The sequence below is a fragment of the Lepisosteus platostomus genome, chromosome 4 (genome assembly GCF_059453375.1).
Source record: "Lepisosteus platostomus isolate fLepPlt1 chromosome 4, fLepPlt1.hap1, whole genome shotgun sequence".
In the NCBI taxonomy this organism is placed as follows: domain Eukaryota; kingdom Metazoa; phylum Chordata; class Actinopteri; order Semionotiformes; family Lepisosteidae; genus Lepisosteus; species Lepisosteus platostomus.
In genome coordinates, this window is record NC_142614.1 from 52,575,735 (window position 1) to 52,595,037 (window position 19,303).

At 34.5% G+C, this 19,303-nt stretch overlaps 1 protein-coding gene and 1 long non-coding RNA gene across 3 annotated transcripts; one reads left to right on the forward strand and one right to left on the reverse strand.

The window, feature by feature from the left end:
* Nucleotides 1-631: 631 nt before the first annotated feature.
* Nucleotides 632-17,294, reverse strand: LOC148673415 (TIMELESS-interacting protein-like). Of its 2 annotated transcripts, XM_088629837.1 has the most exons (8): nt 17,166-17,294; nt 16,641-16,802; nt 15,715-15,802; nt 14,795-14,870; nt 6,114-6,236; nt 5,473-5,557; nt 3,371-3,419; nt 632-2,303 (listed from the first exon to the last, which is right to left on the reverse strand). In XM_088629837.1, exons 2-7 carry the CDS (start codon nt 16,798-16,800, stop codon nt 3,406-3,408), a joined length of 546 nt encoding a protein of 181 aa, XP_088485963.1. In that variant the 5' UTR covers nt 16,801-16,802; nt 17,166-17,294; the 3' UTR covers nt 632-2,303; nt 3,371-3,405. The 2 variants fall into 2 exon arrangements, with proteins under 2 accessions (XP_088485963.1, XP_088485962.1); XM_088629836.1 differs by lacking the exon at nt 3,371-3,419.
* On the forward strand, nt 16,687-18,972 carry LOC148673416 (uncharacterized). The gene is made up of 3 exons (XR_015936018.1): nt 16,687-16,776; nt 17,188-17,340; nt 18,506-18,972. It is a non-coding gene; the product is annotated as an uncharacterized LOC148673416 (long non-coding RNA).
* Nucleotides 18,973-19,303: the final 331 nt, after the last annotated feature.

Here is a 19,303-nt window from a genome sequence, read left to right on the forward strand (position 1 = left end):
TTCATCTTCTTTCATTTAATGGTTTACAAACCTGGTACAAATATAGTTATTTGCAATTTCTCAATTTCAGCTATATCAAAATGTGAGACTTTTTATAGATTTTAAGCAATTTTCAGATCTATGACTGAAAAAATACTGCAGTTAAAGCTTTATCCATCCAATCTATTTTCTAACTGCTTCATCCATTTCAGGGTCTCGGGGGAGCTGCAACATATGCAGTTAAAACAAAATATTATGCTTAATTAGTAATTATACACTATTTTAACAGTTGAAGGTGGTTCAGTAAGTTTAACATACTGTTACAAATGGGGGTTAATTCTATTTATAGTATTAAGTTTGAAACAATAAAGTAAAAAAAAATGCAAATTTAAAGTGAAATACAAAGTTGTGGCCAAAACAGGTCAAAATATATTATGGTTAAAGAAATTGCAAAATATTAGGTTGACAGCAATTTGTCAACATTGATCTTTTGTGGTACAGTTAAACAGGATTGTGTAGTCTAACTCTTTTCCAAAAAGATGATGCTGTCCATGTTCAAACACAACATTTTCATCTTCAAAGTTTTATCTAATTAAATATACATGGTTGAGCTTAACGATCATTCATCAGAATGATGCAAGCAGCATACGAACTGGGGATCATCCTAAACAGTGCCATACGAGTTTGTGCACAGCTCTCTACTAACTGTGAAAGTTTATTTTGGCTAATAGATTAATTTGATAAACACAATAAGACAAACATGATTATGTGCAGGACAAAACAAAGGCAGGCTTTTTTTTTTCAAAAGTCTCAAACAGGAATGAGTTATTATATCAGTGAATGAGTCTGCAGGAAAGGGCCTTCATCTCTTGAGCTGTCCACTCAAATGTACAAACAGAAGAAAGCTAGACAAAGGTGGGCATGAGATTGCCCCTCTATCTGGTAGAAGACGGTGGTGCTCAACTGTCCCTTCACAATGAATTGAAGCCTTTGAATGATGTTCATGGTAGGATAGATATGAGCTCATCAACTTGTTTCATCATTTATTATTGTTTTGGTATGTTTTTTTTTCTGCAAAATTCCAGAAAAGAATATATTTGAACAGTTTACACCAAAATGAACTGCAAGATAATCTAACATGACACAGACCATTAAATTACAATTATCTTTGCTTTCTGCATGACTATTGATTTTGCACATAATTTAATTCATTAACAGTAGGACCATAAGACATGATTTTGATTCTGAGTTTCACCAAAACTTCAAATCAATATAAAAAATAAAGTAAAAATTTCTTTTAAAGTTTCTTAGCACTTTTATTCTATCTATAGTACTTGCAAAAATATTCACTTCACTAAAAATCTATTGTAGTTACAATACATTCCAAAATGCAAAAAGAACATTATTAAACCTCCTAACATAGTTTCCTAAACACACTGTATGTGTGGACTAGAGGCTCAATCAAACATGTAGACAACCAGATGTATTGTATTACTTCTTATTTTAAAGAAACAAATATTAGAGAGAAAGTTCCAAACAAGAGGAAGATGTTTGTTTCTATGTTCCTATTAAAGCTTGCTGTGCAAGTCCTCGTGGTTGGGTCTTTCAAAATGTACAGCTGAAATTAATTTCAGCTGCAACCCCACTAAATATGTGAGCATGTGAAAGGAACAATGCTTGGATTTAAAAAGGAAATGAGAGGTGACATATAAGAACCTGTTTCGAAGACAGGACTTCATTGATGTTTTCTAGAAAGGACATGTCTATTGCAGTAAATAACTATTTCTGTTGGTAAATAATATGCCAATTTATATTATTTCAAGATTGATCAGTTCACAGATATTAAAAAGGGCATCTTGGACTGTTATAATAGTTTTTATTTCGAACATTCTGTCAAAAAGCTCATCTGTCATTAAAAGCTCACAAGAGAAAAGGGAATGTAATCTTGGCATTTTCTGAAAAAAGTCTAACATTAAACATCAAAACATACAGTAATGTACTTTGGATAGCGTTCAAACCTAGGGAATCAAAAACACAAGAGAATCTACACAACCTTTTAAAAGATTGTAGAACTGTTACACAAATGTCACTTGACATTGTAATGAGAACCATTAACTATATATGAGCTACCCTGTGTGTTATACTATTAATATCCTTCAAAATAATTAATGGTAGAGTCTGTCTTTTCCCAGTATTGTGACCACTTTGGCATTAAAGGGCAGGATCCCCTCTGTCTCAGGGAAGATTTCTTTTATCTTCACCCATGGAGCACATCCTTTTCAAGCACCCATTTTCAACAGCATGAAGGAATTCTGCAATGATAGCTAAAGAAAAGAGGACAATTTAATTTGGGAGTACTGGTTAAAGATTTTCAGTTATGTTCCCAACACAAAATACCTGAAGATTAGTAAGAAGAGAAACATGCATTTTGAGTATAAGGCTCTTCTTCACATTTCTCAGAACTTTCTATCCCTGTTTTGAAATAACAAAACACTTACAGTATAGCAATAGTACAACTGTACTTTCAGGTTGCCATTTTGCAAAATGTCTAGTTTAAACTTGAACTATATCTGAATATTTTGGAATATTTCTGGGCATCATTCTCTCTGAAGAACTCCATTTACTTGTTAAATTTGCTAATGCTGTTCCTGAATATGATTGGGTTCAAGACAAGACCGCACTTTGTTTTCACTTGCTAGAACCACAGAGTGAATGTGTTGCTTGCAGATTACCTACAGTATAACAAGTACTGTATATTTTTAGAAAACACCTTTCCACAATTAAGCATAGTAAAAACTACAGCATATGCATATAGTAAATGCATTGTAAATTTAAACAGAACACACATTTGAGATAGAAATGAATCTTTTATAAATAAAGGAACTGCTACTTCTAAAAACAAAACTGAATATCAACACATTCACCATTAGCACTCTCTGAGATGATCCACTTTCTGCCGATGTTTACATACAGTACTTCTTGGGGGCTGAAAGATTCCATCTGTTTTTGTGGGTTCATATTTAGGTCTCCGGGACCTGATTCCAACTCCCATTTAAAATCACTTTTCTGAAGTATAGCACTCTTTAAGCTTTATTAAGATGGTGTAATAAGCATAAAGAATGCAGAGAGGTGGAATAATTTATATCATAATGTATCATGAGATACAGCTACTGTAACATTGCTTATCCTAACCCTTTCATGATGAAACATGATGATAAAATTAAAAGATATTATTATATGTCTACTTACCTAAAGTTATATTTCTTTTCTAGCAAAACTGAGAGTAAAATCAGGTAATTAGAAAATACAATATCACACCGACAAAAATGTCAACTGATCTACTGAAAATAACGGTTGATACTAGCCACCTGGAAATTTGTTGACAACTCACACTGTCATTTAGTCTGGAATGGTCAATTTCTATGATCAATTTTTGCGGCCTAGAAAAAAACAAATGGACATGAAATGGTATCTTTGGAGTGAGAGTAAATAATGACTAAAGATCTTTATAAAAGACTTTTTTTTAAGTAAGAATTAGTGATTATACAACTGTAAAATAGTTATTTAAAAAGCACTGATAATATTTAATTACGTGGAGTACTATGAATTAATTTAAACAGGGGTCAGTGATGCCCTAACTAGATGAAACATCCTTTAATAATGAGTTTGTTTCACATATGATCTCAGAACTAGAGAGAGTTTAACTGTTAGGCACAATACTAGTACAGTACAGTATGTTCTGTTAGAACATTATGTAGGTCTTTTATGTCAAAAATGTTGATCTATACTAAGAATCACTGCTGCAAAAAATGTTGTCAGTCACTTTCACAGCATGTTTTCTTAATCCTACAACCATACAACCTACAACCAAATAAAACTGTGGAAATTATAGTCTATGAAAGCAGATTAAGGGAGAAACAGCATTACTTAAAGCAAGAGTTTATCAAGGTGTGCCTGTGTCTTGTGGAAATAAGAAGAGAAAAGCTTTATAACCTATTTGAATACAACAGCATGTGACATTAAAAAATATTTATCTTTTTAATGGGTCAGACTTTTTTTGTTACACACTGTGGTTGCAGATGTATGTATTGCCTATTAATTTATTGCAATAATTAAGGCTTGTTAACATTATATTATCAGACAATGATACATCTTGAAAATGTATAGAACACTCATTCAACCAGGTAAGAGGTAAGTAAAATTACAAATGAGTTTAAGAAACAATATGTGAATACTTACCTGTACAACTCGTAACAATTCATTTCAGAGAGAGACACAAAAAAGACACTGAAAATTAGGGAATACCACTTAATGGTCAGTATGTTGTCTCTATTACAATGGCATTAAACAGAGAACCCTGGTTTCACCAAAAAAGTTATCAGACAAAAAATTAAAATGCCAGGAGACAAACTCCATTTTCATAAAGAAGACAGAAGAATATTTTGGAGGAAATACTGTCAACCAAAAACACTGATAGATTTAAATATAAATTTTAGGCAAACTTGACAGAAAAAGCAGTCACTGAATTCAAATCATACTATGAAGCACTTAAAGGAATAAAAGATCTAGTTAACATACTGTAAGTAAATAATCTGGACATTTCAATTGCACCAAATACAAACGGAGACTCTTTAAAATTCTTTCTGTCGTCCCATTGTTTTATGTTGCAAACGTCTATAATGACTGCTTATTAGTTTGATCCAAATTCCATGTTCTGTTAAAAGAGGTTACTTGTTCTTGCTCGTGTAACAGCTTGCCTTGCCTGCCAGAAACAAAATCTTGGTGGGGGAAGTCAAGCTCATTCAAGTTCTTAGAGCAAAAGCAAAAAAGTGGCAGTTCAATGCCATGTCTTTTCCACCCCCAAAGCTTTCCCAGTTTCCTTACATTATTATATTTATTTTTTTTGCTCTGTGCCTGCTACATTTCTCCATTCCACATTCTCTACACTTCTTATTGCAAAGATACTAGATGTTGAACTAGATGTTGGTGACAACAGGTGGAGCAGGGTGGAATTTCAAGAGAGGTGAAAAAGTCCCAGCCTTAGTCATCTAGTCTCAGCTGTTTAAAGCGGCCGTTGACACAAATCTGTTGTAAAAACATCACCTTTTCTCTCTGGAGCAACACTTGATAAAGAGCTTCTGTAAAGGTCTAGGTTGTAGTGTGAAGAACACCAGTTTTCTAGCCTTCATTGATAAAACCAGCTAAAGGAGATCATACAATAGGTATCAGTGTACACAATATTGCCTGCATTATTTTTCCAAAGTGCAATGATGGGAACTTTCTGTAAAATACAGTATGTCTAGAAGAACTACTGTAAGTCAAAGTTTTTGACTATTGTTATTGTATTTATGTTAGGTCCTTCTGATATATCATTATCCTAGCATTATCTTATATAGGATGTCTTTAATATATTGATGCGCTTCCTTTAATATTTGCAAACATAATATTCTTATATTCACCTGGGCAGGTATTCTATAAGTGCATTTGTCTCACCTGCTTCTTCAGACTTGACAAATTCATTATTGTCCACCTGGGCACAAGTGGAAGGGCAATCTTGGTGTAAAGATCTCAGGCAGGTCTGTACCATAGAGTGAAAAATACATAAAATTATATTCTGAAAGCCAGCAAATTATGAATTCATCTTTTTATGTATGATCCATCATCCCATGATTAATGAAAAATGGAAAACATTCTTGTGGCTTTTGACTGGCATGAAAGCAGTCAATTGTCAGCACTGTACAGAAATAGTTTGACAGACAACCTGGTGTAGACAAAGCAATCTGAAGAATTTAAAGTAAACTGTGTGCAGGCCACCATAAAAAGAAAAATGTAAAAAGACAAGAAGCAACTCTTAAATGAATTTGTAGGTAAAAAGGGAAGTACAAATTAATTAATTAGTTGTCTTTTGACATTTTTAACAGTATATGCTAGCCAGAATACAAAATAGACCTGTGCTAAAAGCATTACGTACTCTGTTTTGTACACAGTATTCACTTTTAAAAATCAGCCTTTTTTAAGAAAAATAAAGGAAAAGAGTGAAATTTTAAAATTCAGTAACGGAAGACTGCAGTTTAATCCTACTTTCTTGGTATATTGTTTGCTTCTATAAGTCTAATGATGTCACATAAATATACCTGTATTTCTGGGAGTTCCTTCATTTCTTCAAGATTTGTAACAAAGTCTTCAAACACTAGCTGTGGAAATAGTTTATTAGCCCAGCACTGGATACATTGAATTAGGGCCTGTAGGTCTTCTGCCTGTGGTAGCAATCATAAAACAATCTTTTGATATTTCTATTCCATGTTTCTTCCTCTGTATTTTCTTCAATTTTTAATAATCACCAAAGTTTCTATGAATCCAAAATCACCATATACAGTATTACCACATCTATATTTGCTTAAGGAAAACAGCATTCAAACCATTCACTTCAGTTTTCCATGTGTAATCATTTGTGGTGTTTTGTAATTATAATTTTATATCTTGTACTGTATGTGGATTTTTTTTGGGGGGGGATCCGGAGCCTATCCCAGCAAGCAACTGGCAGGACACACCATAGATAGGATGCCGGTCCATTACAAGGCATACACAAACACAAACATCCACACACTCACAGTGGGGCCAATTTTATCAGAAGCCAATTAACCTACCACTATGTCTTTGGACTGTGGGAAGAAACCAGAGCTCCACCAAGAAACCCATGTGAACATGGGGAGCACGTACAAACTCCATGTAGGTAAAATCGCACTGACAACAACTTTGTGCTGATTTATATCTCCTTGTTCCTGAAGAAATATTAACTCCAATACTTGAAAAAAGGTTATCCTGAATTCCTGTACAGAATTGTTTCCTATCCAGCGCAGAATTTCCCTCACGGAACACCACAGCACTATTGAATAGTCGGAATTTCCTTCTTTGACCCCTGCTATCGACTATATATTTTTTAGGATCTTGCGTGTGGCACAAATGAAAAGTGGAGCTGAGTTCAGGTGACAGAGGTAGCCTTCTTCAGCATACATTTTGATTTCTATAAACTTTGTGATTTCCAGAAGCCACAATTCATGCCACAAATTTTAAACTGGTAAAATTGTATCACAACTGTCTGTCAGGCAGTCAATCACATTGTACCATGTCAACACAACATCACATGAGGCAACATTTCATTTCAACATGTTATTCTAATGTGTTCATTGCATTAAACAACCTATTTATCTTGTTTCCACAATTACATTATATACAATATTGTACATATATATACATAAGTATATATACACACATGCTTTGGGGTTTATTTGTTTTTCTATCAATTTCTGTCTACCGTCTATTTCTGTTTTCTTGTCTACCCACATACTGTAGCAGAAAGCAGTATCTAAGAAGCAAATAAAGATAGATCGTTTAAAGATTGTGGTAAATTGGATACTCTCACATACTGAGCCATCTTAAAAAAAGTCCTGTAAATATATCGCAATTTATGTATCAAAGTTATGAATTAATGATAAAAAATCTGTATAAGGAGTCAACACCTTGGTGAAGCCTGAGTTTTTCTCTGCCCGCATACACACATCCCTTTATTCCATGACATGATCAGCTGTCCAATTAATAGTCCAGAAGAGAAATGCAGCCTAACCTACTAACAATGGCTGGAAAGGATTTAGGTGAAGTGCACAGACACTGCATAAAGATGTCATACTGACACATTAACGAGCGATGTACTATTTTAAAAGGGTCTAGAGGATTTATGTAATCTTGTTAAAGTGTTTGGGGTTAATTTTATTTAGGTACAGTAACAAGCTGTAGGTTTCATTCTTTTGCTGTAAGAAAATTATCCTGGTAGCAGAAAAAGATAGGCCTCAAGGGTCAGTTGGACAGTATTTCACTGAAGGGCTTATGTATTTTTAATTGCCTCTCTGGTTAGCGTAGACAGAGATTTACAGTACAGTAAAAAAATAGCCTGTGTCCATTTAATGAATGTGTAACACACAACCCTAATAAATGTACAATAATCCAGTGCACTCTGATTTGATTATCTGCAAACTAAGATCACCTAAAAAGTTCTTACCTGGCTTTTCACGAGAAAACCATCACTTAACACTTCACCATCTGGCACTTGAAAACCGATGGAATTACTAAAAATAATGTGATTGACTATACGTAATTGTGTTTCCAAAGATCAACACACTTCTAAAGACGCTTTCCTTCATGTTTTTAACATTTTTCTAAACAGTATCAGCAGCAGTAGTAAATGGTTTAGAAGAGAGAGAAGAGTCTTAAGAAAGTTTTCTCACAAGTTAGTGACTGCAGTTCTGTCCTGATCATGTGTTTGTCACACGAGATTCGCAGTGAAGAAGGTATGGTAAGTAATTTACCTCTAGCTCTTATTATAAAAATATTTAACTTCTTAATGTACTGTACAGTGCCTTGAAAAAGTAGCAGACCCTTTAGAAGTTTCAAATGTTGCAGTATTACAAATGTTAGCTACACATCCTTTTTCAATCAGTATTTTTACTACAAACTCACATATTCAAACAGAAAATCTAGACAAATTTAGATATTTGACAGCAGATATCTTAAAGAAAGTCAAAAACTTAAATATGCTGTTTGCATAAGTAAACTGAACCACCCAATAATATTTGGTAGAGCCATATTTTGCAATAAAAGCTTTATGTTTTTTGGAGTAGGTGTCTACCAGCTTTATACATGGGTTAGGAGTGATATTCACTCATTTCTCTTGGCAGATTTGCTCCAGCTTATTCAAGTTTCTTGGATAGCACTTGTGAACCTCAATTTTCAAATCAAACCATAGATTCTTGATGGGGTTGAACTCGGGACTTTGACTAGGGAACTGAATGACTTTCACCTTTTCATTCTTGAGACACTCCAATGGTGCTTTGGCCCTGTGTTTGTCATAATTAACCTGCTGAATATACTCTCAAGCTTCAGTTCTTTAGCAGACTGAAACAAGTTCCCTATACTTTGCTCCATCTTCTCCATTTTTGCTCCATTTTTCCTTCACTTCTAACAAGATTCCCAGTCCCTGCTGATGAGAAGCATCCCTATAGCATGATACTGCCAACATAATACTGCACTGTACAGATAGTGTTTCTTGGGGCATGGGCAGTGTTAGGTTTGCGCCACACATAGAGTTTTGAATTTTGGACAGAAAGCTCTATCTTGGGGTCATTTGACCATAAAACCCAAATTTTAGCTGGATGATTCTTGTGCTGTCTGGTGAACTCCAGACAGGCTTTGAGATGGTTCTTTTTGATTAACGCCATTTTTCTTGCACATTCCCACAGTGGTCTGTGTAATGCAGAGCTCTTAATATAGTTGACTGATGCACCTTAGGGTCACTTCTTAGTCACTGAACTCTGAAGGTCTTTCTGAGTGATTGTTGGCATCTCAGTGGCTTCCCTCACAAGTCTCCTTGTTGTTCAATGCTGGGTTTTGAGGAACAGCCTTTTTTGTGGTGTGATGCAGCTTTCACTTCTCACTTATTGTTTGCAATAGTGCTCGCTGGGATATCCAAGCACTTTTATTTTTTGTTTTGGATATTTTTTATACTCTTTTTGTAGTCTACTGTATGCTTTTTTAGTCACTTTATCTCTACCTTCCTTAGAATGCTCTTTAGTCTTCATTTTCAAACATACCTTTCCTTGAGATTCATTGCCTCACCAATAATCCCTCAACAGATTTTTTATCTACTAAACATGAGAGTCGTTTCAATGGTGCACACACAGAAGCCAATGGAAAGGCAATTACAGATGCAGCCATTCAAAGTGCGCGGTACAGACACGTACCAGAGGTAATTGGCTACGGCGTCGCGCATCGTGACGCAAGATGACGCAGGGTACCGCAGTACGTGATTGGTTGACCGACAGGGGCACTCGTGGTCCGTTGGTCTGTCGTAGAAAGATTTACAGTAAACGTCTTTACTGTGTCCATTGTAGTATTTAATATTTATATGGAATTTTACCTCTGAAAGGAAATCTTAGTGCCTGAGCATAAAAAGAATAGGAGCATACTGCAACGCGTGTGAAGTCCATAAACGATATTAATTTTGGAATTTAAACATACAGTATATGGCTGGTCTCGATACTTTAAAGAAAACATACACACCAGTATTCCATTTCTCCCTAAACATTTTAAGCATCGAAGTCTTTAACTAACGTGATACCGGAGTCAACAAGCATACTTTTAGAATTTGATTAAAAGGGAATATAATATGGAATCGCGTATCTCAAGAAATTAATAACGATATAATTATATTCATGTTGCAAAAGAACTGCAACGGACATAAAAACTCCCTTGCTTTTAACAGAGCATTCCATAATTTCTAACTACGAAAATGATTTAAACTGCGACACTTATCATTCACCAAGAGCTCGAAATATCACAAGGATCCTCTAGAGCACAGCAAAGACTGTATTAAAAGAATCGCGTATCTCAAGAAATTAATAAGATATAATTATATTCGTGTACTGCGACAGGGCTGTGTAGGGCTGTTTCACCTCTGTCTTCATGTGACTCGATTCAAAAGCCATTTAGCAAAGAGGGGATGAGAAGAGTGACAAACTAGTATACGGTACAGTACTTCAGATCTTTTTTTCTGAACTGGGGAAAATCTGATCATGTTTCTCTATAACAATAATAAGGACAAGACCAGAGTTATGGTTTTCCAGAAAAAAAGCCAGACCCCCATTAGTCTTCCTGAGATCGTCGGATTATGAACGAATAAAAGCATCTTATTAAAAATGCTTTTGTCTGGGTATTTACTTTGTAATCTGTGGTTTACATCTACTGTATTGTTTTGAGATGCCACTTTTAAAGGTGATATGTAAAATAAAGTTTTTTATTATTGTTATAGAGAAACATGATCAATTTTCCCTGGTTCAGAAAAAAGACTATTAAAATCTGTAATCTTTCCAAGAAGTTTCTGCTTTGTGCTAAGACATTAACGAGTACAACCCCCCTCTCTGCAGGAGGGCTGGCTGTGACGAATTAAACCGGTTTCACGGGTATTTTCAATGTAGGAAGTACAGTAAGACAGCACAAAAAAAACAGACATTGTCTGGTACAGCACGGAGCTCAGTCAATTCAAACAAGTTCAGTTTCAAAAGAACTGCAACGGACATAAAAACTCCCTTGCTTTTAACAGAGCGTTCCATAATTTCTAACTACGAAAATGATTTAAACTGCGACACTTATCATTCACCAAGAGCTCGAAATATCACAAGGATCCTCTAGAGCACAGCAAAGACTGTATTAAAAGAATCGCGTATCTCAAGAAATTAATAAGATATAATTATATAATGCCAGCGAACTCTTGTTTTTATGTCCACTATAACTACGCTGGGCAAACGCCCAGTTCATCTGGCATTTTCTTTTATGCTGCGGGCATTCTCCTGGTCTGTGTCTTCTAGGATATAATGCCAGCGAACTCTTGTTTTTATGTCCACTATAACAGACAATCTCCTTTGCTTTTAACCGAGGGTTTAATAATTTCCTAAAATGAAAATGATTTACTTTATTTCCCTCACGGGATCAATAAAAGTATCTATCATCTGTCTAAACTATGGGACAGAATTCTGGGGTCTCCCCATACCAGAGATTATGGTAGGGCTTCAGAATGGTGATTGGCTGACACCATCTGACACCCCTCTGATTGGAGAAAAAAGACATGCTGGTTTGCTATACATACAGTACTGTACCAGGAAGAGGATTTCTTTCTGTTCGAAACGTGTATTTTAAAAGTTTAAGAAGTAAAAACCTTACAGCGTACACAGATTTCGTTATCTTTGTCTTATGCATAATAATGTTCACCGCTCTGTCTAGCAAATTAATAATAAACTTTATTTTATATAGCGTTTTAAACGAATAAGTAATTAGATTGCTCATAAACCTAATCACTTGCTTTTTCTTTTTATTTAGGCTCAGATTTCAACTATAGATCGTATTATTAATAACCATAATAACAACCAACCAACAAAAAAAAACATATAAACATAATTGAAGTCAACTCCTAGGTACTGTAACTGTCGTGTGGATAGTTTCACAAGAATCAGACAAAGGTTTAAGCATCGCTTGTTCTAGATAAAACTGCAAGAAAAACAAAACAACAACCCATAATGTACTTCTTTGCGGCTCTGTTTGCCCAAATCATATATTCACAATGTGAAATCTAGAAAATAATATTACGTAACCAAAATCCGCAATATGGAAACAGAACCTGTGTAATTGTTGATAGATGATGTACTTGTAACATTTTTACAAGACGAACTACAACATTTAAAAAAAGACTTGTATGTACTTGATATCTCTAATCAATCTACGGCCACATTGTTAAAAGCAGAGTCCCATCACAAAACGAAACTAAAACGCATACCGTTTCGCGCTTCTTATTAGTTGCTCAAAAGTAATTTGACCGTATGAAATGCATAATATAAACCTAGAAACATATACGTGAGCAGTATTTACGCACTGCAGTATCGGTGTTAAGACATACCTCTCAAATACTGTAAATCAAGTTTAAAATATCTCAAGACCGATTCTGGTCATAATGAAACCATGTTTCGTGTGTGTTTTCTTTAAAGTGCAGAGACCAGCCATATACTGTATGTTTATGTTCCAAAATTAATATCGTTTATGGCCTTCACACGCGTTGCAGTATGCTCCTATTCTTTTTATGCTCAGCTACTAAGATTTCCCTTCAGTGGTAAAATTAGATATGAATATTCAATACTTAAACGGGCACAGTTAAGACATTAAATATACATATACATACTGTATACAGTACAGTTTTCATATGGTAATATGTTTATGTTCCTAAATCAATCTCTTTTATGAGCATGTGAAAGGCATGGTGAATCGATTCTCAAAAATTACTGTACTTTGCATGATTGGAAACAAATGCGTGATTGCGAAATGCTGTGGTGTTACTTTTACAAAGACGGTCAATGAAAAAAAGAATGTTGACCAGGGCAATACTTTGAGTTTACACTTACAGCTTGTCCAAGGTCATTCATTATTAATACTATTAGTAATATCTTCGTTAAAGACTTTGATGGCCACAGCTCAAACATGAGAGGTTGAGCTTTATTAGCTCCACCTTGCGGAAATTCTGGATACTATTATTTTGCTTGTCGTATTATAGGAGAATTTATGGTAACTCGCGGTATTTACCGGTAGCTTGCGGTAGACTGCGTACAGCCCGCGCATTTTGAATGGCTGCATCTGTATATCCTGGTTAAGGCCATTTCTTTCACCTACTGTATGTAAACTTAGAGTTACCACAGTGCAGACATCTGAATACTTATGCAAGTAGCGTATTTCAGTTTTTGGCTTTCTTTAAGCTATCTGCTAACAAATAACTTTTTTTAATTTGTCTTTAAAATAGGTGAGTTTTCAATAAAACAATGTATCAATTGTAATTCAGCAAGATTTGAAAACTTTTAAATGGTCTGAGTACTTTTACAAGGCATTTTATGTGTTGTTTTTTAATTTACTAAAAAAATTACAAATTATCATCAAAGTGATTAATTCTCATACAAAGCAACAATGCCCTTTTCAAAATAGTCAAGTTTATATACAGTACATTTAGCATTCCTATACTCAGCATGTTTAAGCAGCTTTAAGTTTAGGACACTGCTGCTCAATATGGTCTTTCACTAGACAGGTTTCTAACATAGGCATATGGACTTCCCTGCCCTCCATATTGATATAGTGCTGAGTTTATGAATGGTACATAATCCTATTATAACTAGATAAGCAAACGGATATATGGACTTCATTCATTCACAAACAGCTGTGGTCTTTTTAATACATGTGACCATACTGACTGATCTAGGGCTTCCGTGTTCTGTACTAACTCTGGAAACAAACAAAAATGAAAAAGAGCTTAGTTTTTGAAGAAGTGAAAATAACACATTACACTTAATGAATGAGTGATTAAACCATACAGTAACTATAGCAGAAATGTACAGTAAAACATTGGTAATGTGTATTCTACATGATAGTAATAATTGAGGAATAGCAGCACTACAGCAAGCGTACAGTAAATGAAATACATTTTTTTCAGCAATTCTCTTAATTTAATAGTTTGCTTTTCAGACTGGTCGCTTAGACCCTCTTGCGTCACATCTAATAATTTCTCTTCTGTTTTCCTATTTTACTGCATACATAAATTGCTTAAGATTCTGTTTTACTGTGTTTCTACATTGTATCTGCACAATGTAAAATTTTGTATTCCTCTATGTCAGTACTGTAATTATTATTTTTTTAGTTTTAACTGTTTTCTTCTGCATTTACAGTAATACTGCTTTTGCAAAGGGCAGCTCAGTTCTTTAGTCACAGACTCCAGTTCGTCAGAGTCAGATAAATTCAGTTGGTTATTCAAACTGCTTGTAGTGAGAAGAACACCGAAATACAAAGAGATATTGTTTTTCACACTAAGTAGCAGACAGCCAGGAGTAACTCTGGAGAAGAGATTCTCTTTGAAGATTTCTCTAAAGACTTGCTGTCTTGCAGGACTGCATTTATGTTACTTTGAAGGTGATATCATGCATACATGCAATTTATCTTTGGCATTTTGCACTGGAGGCCCCTAATTTAAATAATGACTTTGAAATAGTTCCCCATTCAAACACATCTGAGTTATTGGCATAAGTTAATAATAATTAGCAAAGCAAGTTAAAGAGTACAGGACAAATGTATCATAAAAAAATCATTCTTATCCACAATACAGTATATTCTGTTAATCATAAGATCGTTTCACAGAATATTTATCATATTAAGTATATTCTTATTGTTTTAATAAACTTACTTCGTATCCTTCTCCTTTGAAAGATATACCTTCACATTTATTCTGCAAGGAAGAAATCCCTTCTTCTGATACAAGCCTGTGAAATTAAAAACAGGGAAATATAAAAAGTACCAAATATAACTTTTTACTTTTTACAAATAGAACGTTTAGATCTTGATTGAAGGAAATAATCGAGAATATCCAATAGGTGGCAGCAGTTCACTTTGAGAAAACAAAGTTCTTTCCATTCAAATAAGTAATATTTTTGGTAGTAAAATACAATCAACATAATAACATATAAGGTGCTATACAAAATATTTATGCTTAAATATTGGATATCTTCAAAGAAAATGCCTCTGTCAAGTAATCCGAAAATATATTGAATGGATATTCCTATGATAAACACTGTTAAGTCATTTCATACAGAGTAAAAGCAAAAATTGTCCAGTCCAGTTCAAAGTTTAAGACAAAGTGAGGAAATAATTACCTTGTGTTTTCTTAAAGCTTTCTTAAAGCCTATGCCTGGTTAATAGGTGCTTCCATTGTAGAACATTTGAAACACTTGAATGTATTGAGGGGCTTACAAAACATAAGTGTTGTAAGAGGTAAAACCTGCACTGAGTCCTTTATAACTCCACTGCTGCCTTTCAGTAGACCAGCAATGTCAATTAAAAAATGACTGACCAAAAACTTTTACTTTTACTTATTTTTCATAATGTTGAGATTCTAAACAATGCATAAAACCTCATTCCCAGGTGAGACGTTACTAGTGTACCCTTTAGCAAGGTACAGTACTTGTTATAGTAAAATATCCAACTCTGTAAATGGGCGGTGATGTAAGTCACTCTGGATAAAAGCATCAGCCAAATGAATTAGCAGTAGCAGTATAGGAAACCTTTGTACTTGTACGTAAATATTTTTTCATCTTTATCATTACTCACTTCTGTACATCCAGCTCACTTTTTTGTTCTTTGTTTTCAGTGGGCTCCTCTTCCATCTGACTCAGAAGTAGTCCACCAACCCTCTGTTCTGCTCATGAAATAAGTCCACATTTTACCCCACTCTCCACGAACATAAAAACTGAAGTAAATAAAATTTAAGAAATATGCAGTTTCTCACTCTACACTGGCAGTGTGTCATTGTTTTTTCTACAAATGCTAAGTGCTGTTAAAGATGAATTCTCATTATTTCCTGATTTTTTTCATGTTTCGATCAAAATGTTCTGTTTTGTAATATTACAAAAACATAAACATTTATGTTGATTAAATTCATGGTCTTCAGTAAATTACAACATTGTGTCAAAAACATTGCAGTCTTTATGCAAGAGTTAAATGTAAGAATGTTATTAGAAAACCAGCATTCCTACATTTGCAGAATGTATTTATAAAACAATCTCATAATCTCTTTGACAATCTTCACTTCAAGTTTCGGATTTTGAGGAGATGTCTGAAGCAGAGAGATTAGTATGGTAGTAAGTTTTAAGATGGTTTTAGATAGACAACTTATTTTGCAGTATCTGTGAATTAATTAATATTGGCTTCCATGTCTCAGTTCTTTAATCATAACATAGTGATGCTTTCGGGCTATAACTAAATAACGGCCATTCAATATCCTTGAACTACACACACTAAACAATGTTTATAAATATACTGTATATACACATGCACACTATTATGTCTGAGTAAAAAACAAAAGGTGTATTTACATTGCTTTCTTGAGATTCGACCTTAATTGTAACTACTCAAAATGATTTTTTTAAATCATATTGTGCCTGAAGATAAACTAAGTTGTAGTTGTGCCATATTTGTTTATTTCATCCTTAAATCTTATCCTTGTTTTTTTTTTTGTTGTTACTATACCGTCCTACCCTTCTCAACTTCCACACTGGCTGAAGTGCTTTTGCTGATCCCTGGAAATGGAACAGAGAAAGTTGATATAGGAGGAGGAAAAGGAGGAAACTTCTCATCTTCAATGTCTTCATAATATGGTGGAACAGTAATCTGGTAATCTTCACTCTGGCCAAACATAGCTAAAATGAAAGGGTGGAAAAAACGAAAATCTGTGCATATCATTGTATAGTAAGATATCTTAATTGAAACAGAGCTTTAAATGAATATCTAGCAAGAAAAATGACATCTAATAATAACAATAAAAAACATCATCATTGTTACCACCACTAAAAATAACAACAATAATAACATACCTATTTAATAAACATTTATCCTTATACTGACAATTTTACAGAACTACTAAATGCATTGCATACAGTACATCTGTTGTTAATGTAGTTATCTAAAAAGTTGCATGTTAAGGTTTTAAAATTTAATTAGTTAAATTCTTATTTTGGTGCTAGTGTGAATTCTGTATCTTTTCCCAAGAATGAAAACCATACCTTTTTCTTTCCAAAACGTAAGGTTCCAACTCCTTTCTAAATTGTGCAGCGTGTGAGTGAGAGCTGTGCGCTGTCTGCACGTCTCTGTGTCCCCAGCCCCAAGTACTAAACAAACTCCACGCTGTGGATAAGCCGAGCCACTGAATAATTACGTGTGTGCGTCAGTTTGATGCTAGTAAGTCCTATTTACGGTTGCAGTTGTATTTTTTTCTGTCTAGCGTTAAAACAAACCATCTTATAAATAACTCCCGGTAAAGTTATGTAACACTTTAAAAAGATCGTCATTTACTGGTTACCATTTTTTTCGTTTTGAATGAATAAATCAAGTGCTTCATAGTATCTATGAGTTTTAAAACTGAATATTTTCATCTGCATCAACATATAAGGTGAGAAATTTACAGAAACATAATACCGTAACGGAACATTTCACATTACAAACTTCATAAGAGGACCATTTTATTATAAATGCCAGCAATATTGATGCATAGTGAGAAATTTATTCCAGATCAGTCATTGTATTCCTAATCAGGGACAGTATTTTGGTCAAATTAAGTGACACTTTTTAATCACAAGTGCGATACCAATACAGTAGGTGCAACTGAATCATCCTTTAATTTCTCTCTCAGACTGTGCACAAACATGATAAGCTGGAGTCAAGGGACTCTCAATCAATGTGGCTCCAGTCTGGGACTTAGAAAAGGAGGATGTCGGCGAGCTACAGCTGGTCGTTTAAACTAACAGTTCAAAATACAGTATTATGTGCACTCAAACAATTTCTGATTAAAATGTCTTTTGGTTTCAGAACCTTTTTAATGTCGTTTTATTTTATTTGTGCTGTACAAGCACAATGAGGGGTGCTGAGAATGCAGGCAAATCCCAAATTCTAAATACTGTATAAAATCTTATCTATTTGAATGTCTATTACCCTACATGGTATCATAGCAAAGCAGCTCCGTGTCTGTATAGCTGGAAAGTACTGGAAATTGGTTAGGTAGAGCACCTGACTGGATACTGACCCTCTACTGTCTATCAGACCCTAACTGATTTGTTGATCCCACCATGTATGCTGTATTATTGTTAAAATATTATGCAGTTGTGCTTTTTGTTTACTATTGGTCTTGGTGTGAATGTAACAATCTGGTGCCTAGATTCAATTAATCTGAGGATCTTGTAAGAGTGTCAGTTTAGGTAATTTGTTTTAAAAAGACCACTGAATGGCCAAGGTTCTTCTTAGTCATCTTAACATTTCTTTCAAAAAAGTTTTTCTTTGCTCATAAAGTTTACTTGCAAGCTTTCTTTACCTGTCAGTCAAATGATGAATAAACTCAATATGATTTCAGAGACGGATCACAATTTCTGTTGTGAAGAAGGAGACAACTATAAAGCAGGATTCGATGAAAATGCAAAAGCCAAGTTGTAACGGAGAAATGAGAAAACAAGAGACAGACTGAACCTGCAGGCCAAGAATCAAATAGCCAGGCCAATGCAAAAATACCACATACTAGGCTCCCAGATGCTGTGTGGCTCCTGAGCTTTGATGGAACAGGGAGCTAGAAGTCATTTATAATTCATTTACAGACACTGGGGAAGATGAGCTGCTGAAGCAGTGCAGAAAAAGTGGCTCATCTCACCATGGTGGTCCAAGGAGATGCCAGATGGTGATCCTAAATCTGCTGGAAAGACCAAACAGTGCTGGAGAGCTGTCCAAGGCACTTAAACACCACTTTGGAAGGCTAGGTCACTGTTTCCCAACTCCAGCACTGTGGGAGAAATAAGAAGCCTAAGTTTTTGCGGATCCAGAATTTAATCATGCATTTTAAAATCTGCACCTTTACCATTTACATATACAGTCTTGTCCTAAATTATTTCAAAATGTGGCACATCTCAGTGGTTGATACAAAACTACAAATACTGTAGGTTTCAGAACGTATGATTATGTGCTAGCTGGGTTAGAAACCTGAACCATTATTTGTGTCCCAGGTTTGACCTGGAAAACAACATGGAAAATCATGAAGGTCTGGTTTGTCCAGATTTTATACATTTGTTTACAATTGCAGCTGGCTAAGACTTAAAAACATGATTTCACTTCTAATTCAAATAATTAATATAAGAAATTAAGATCAGAGGTGGATTGAAAA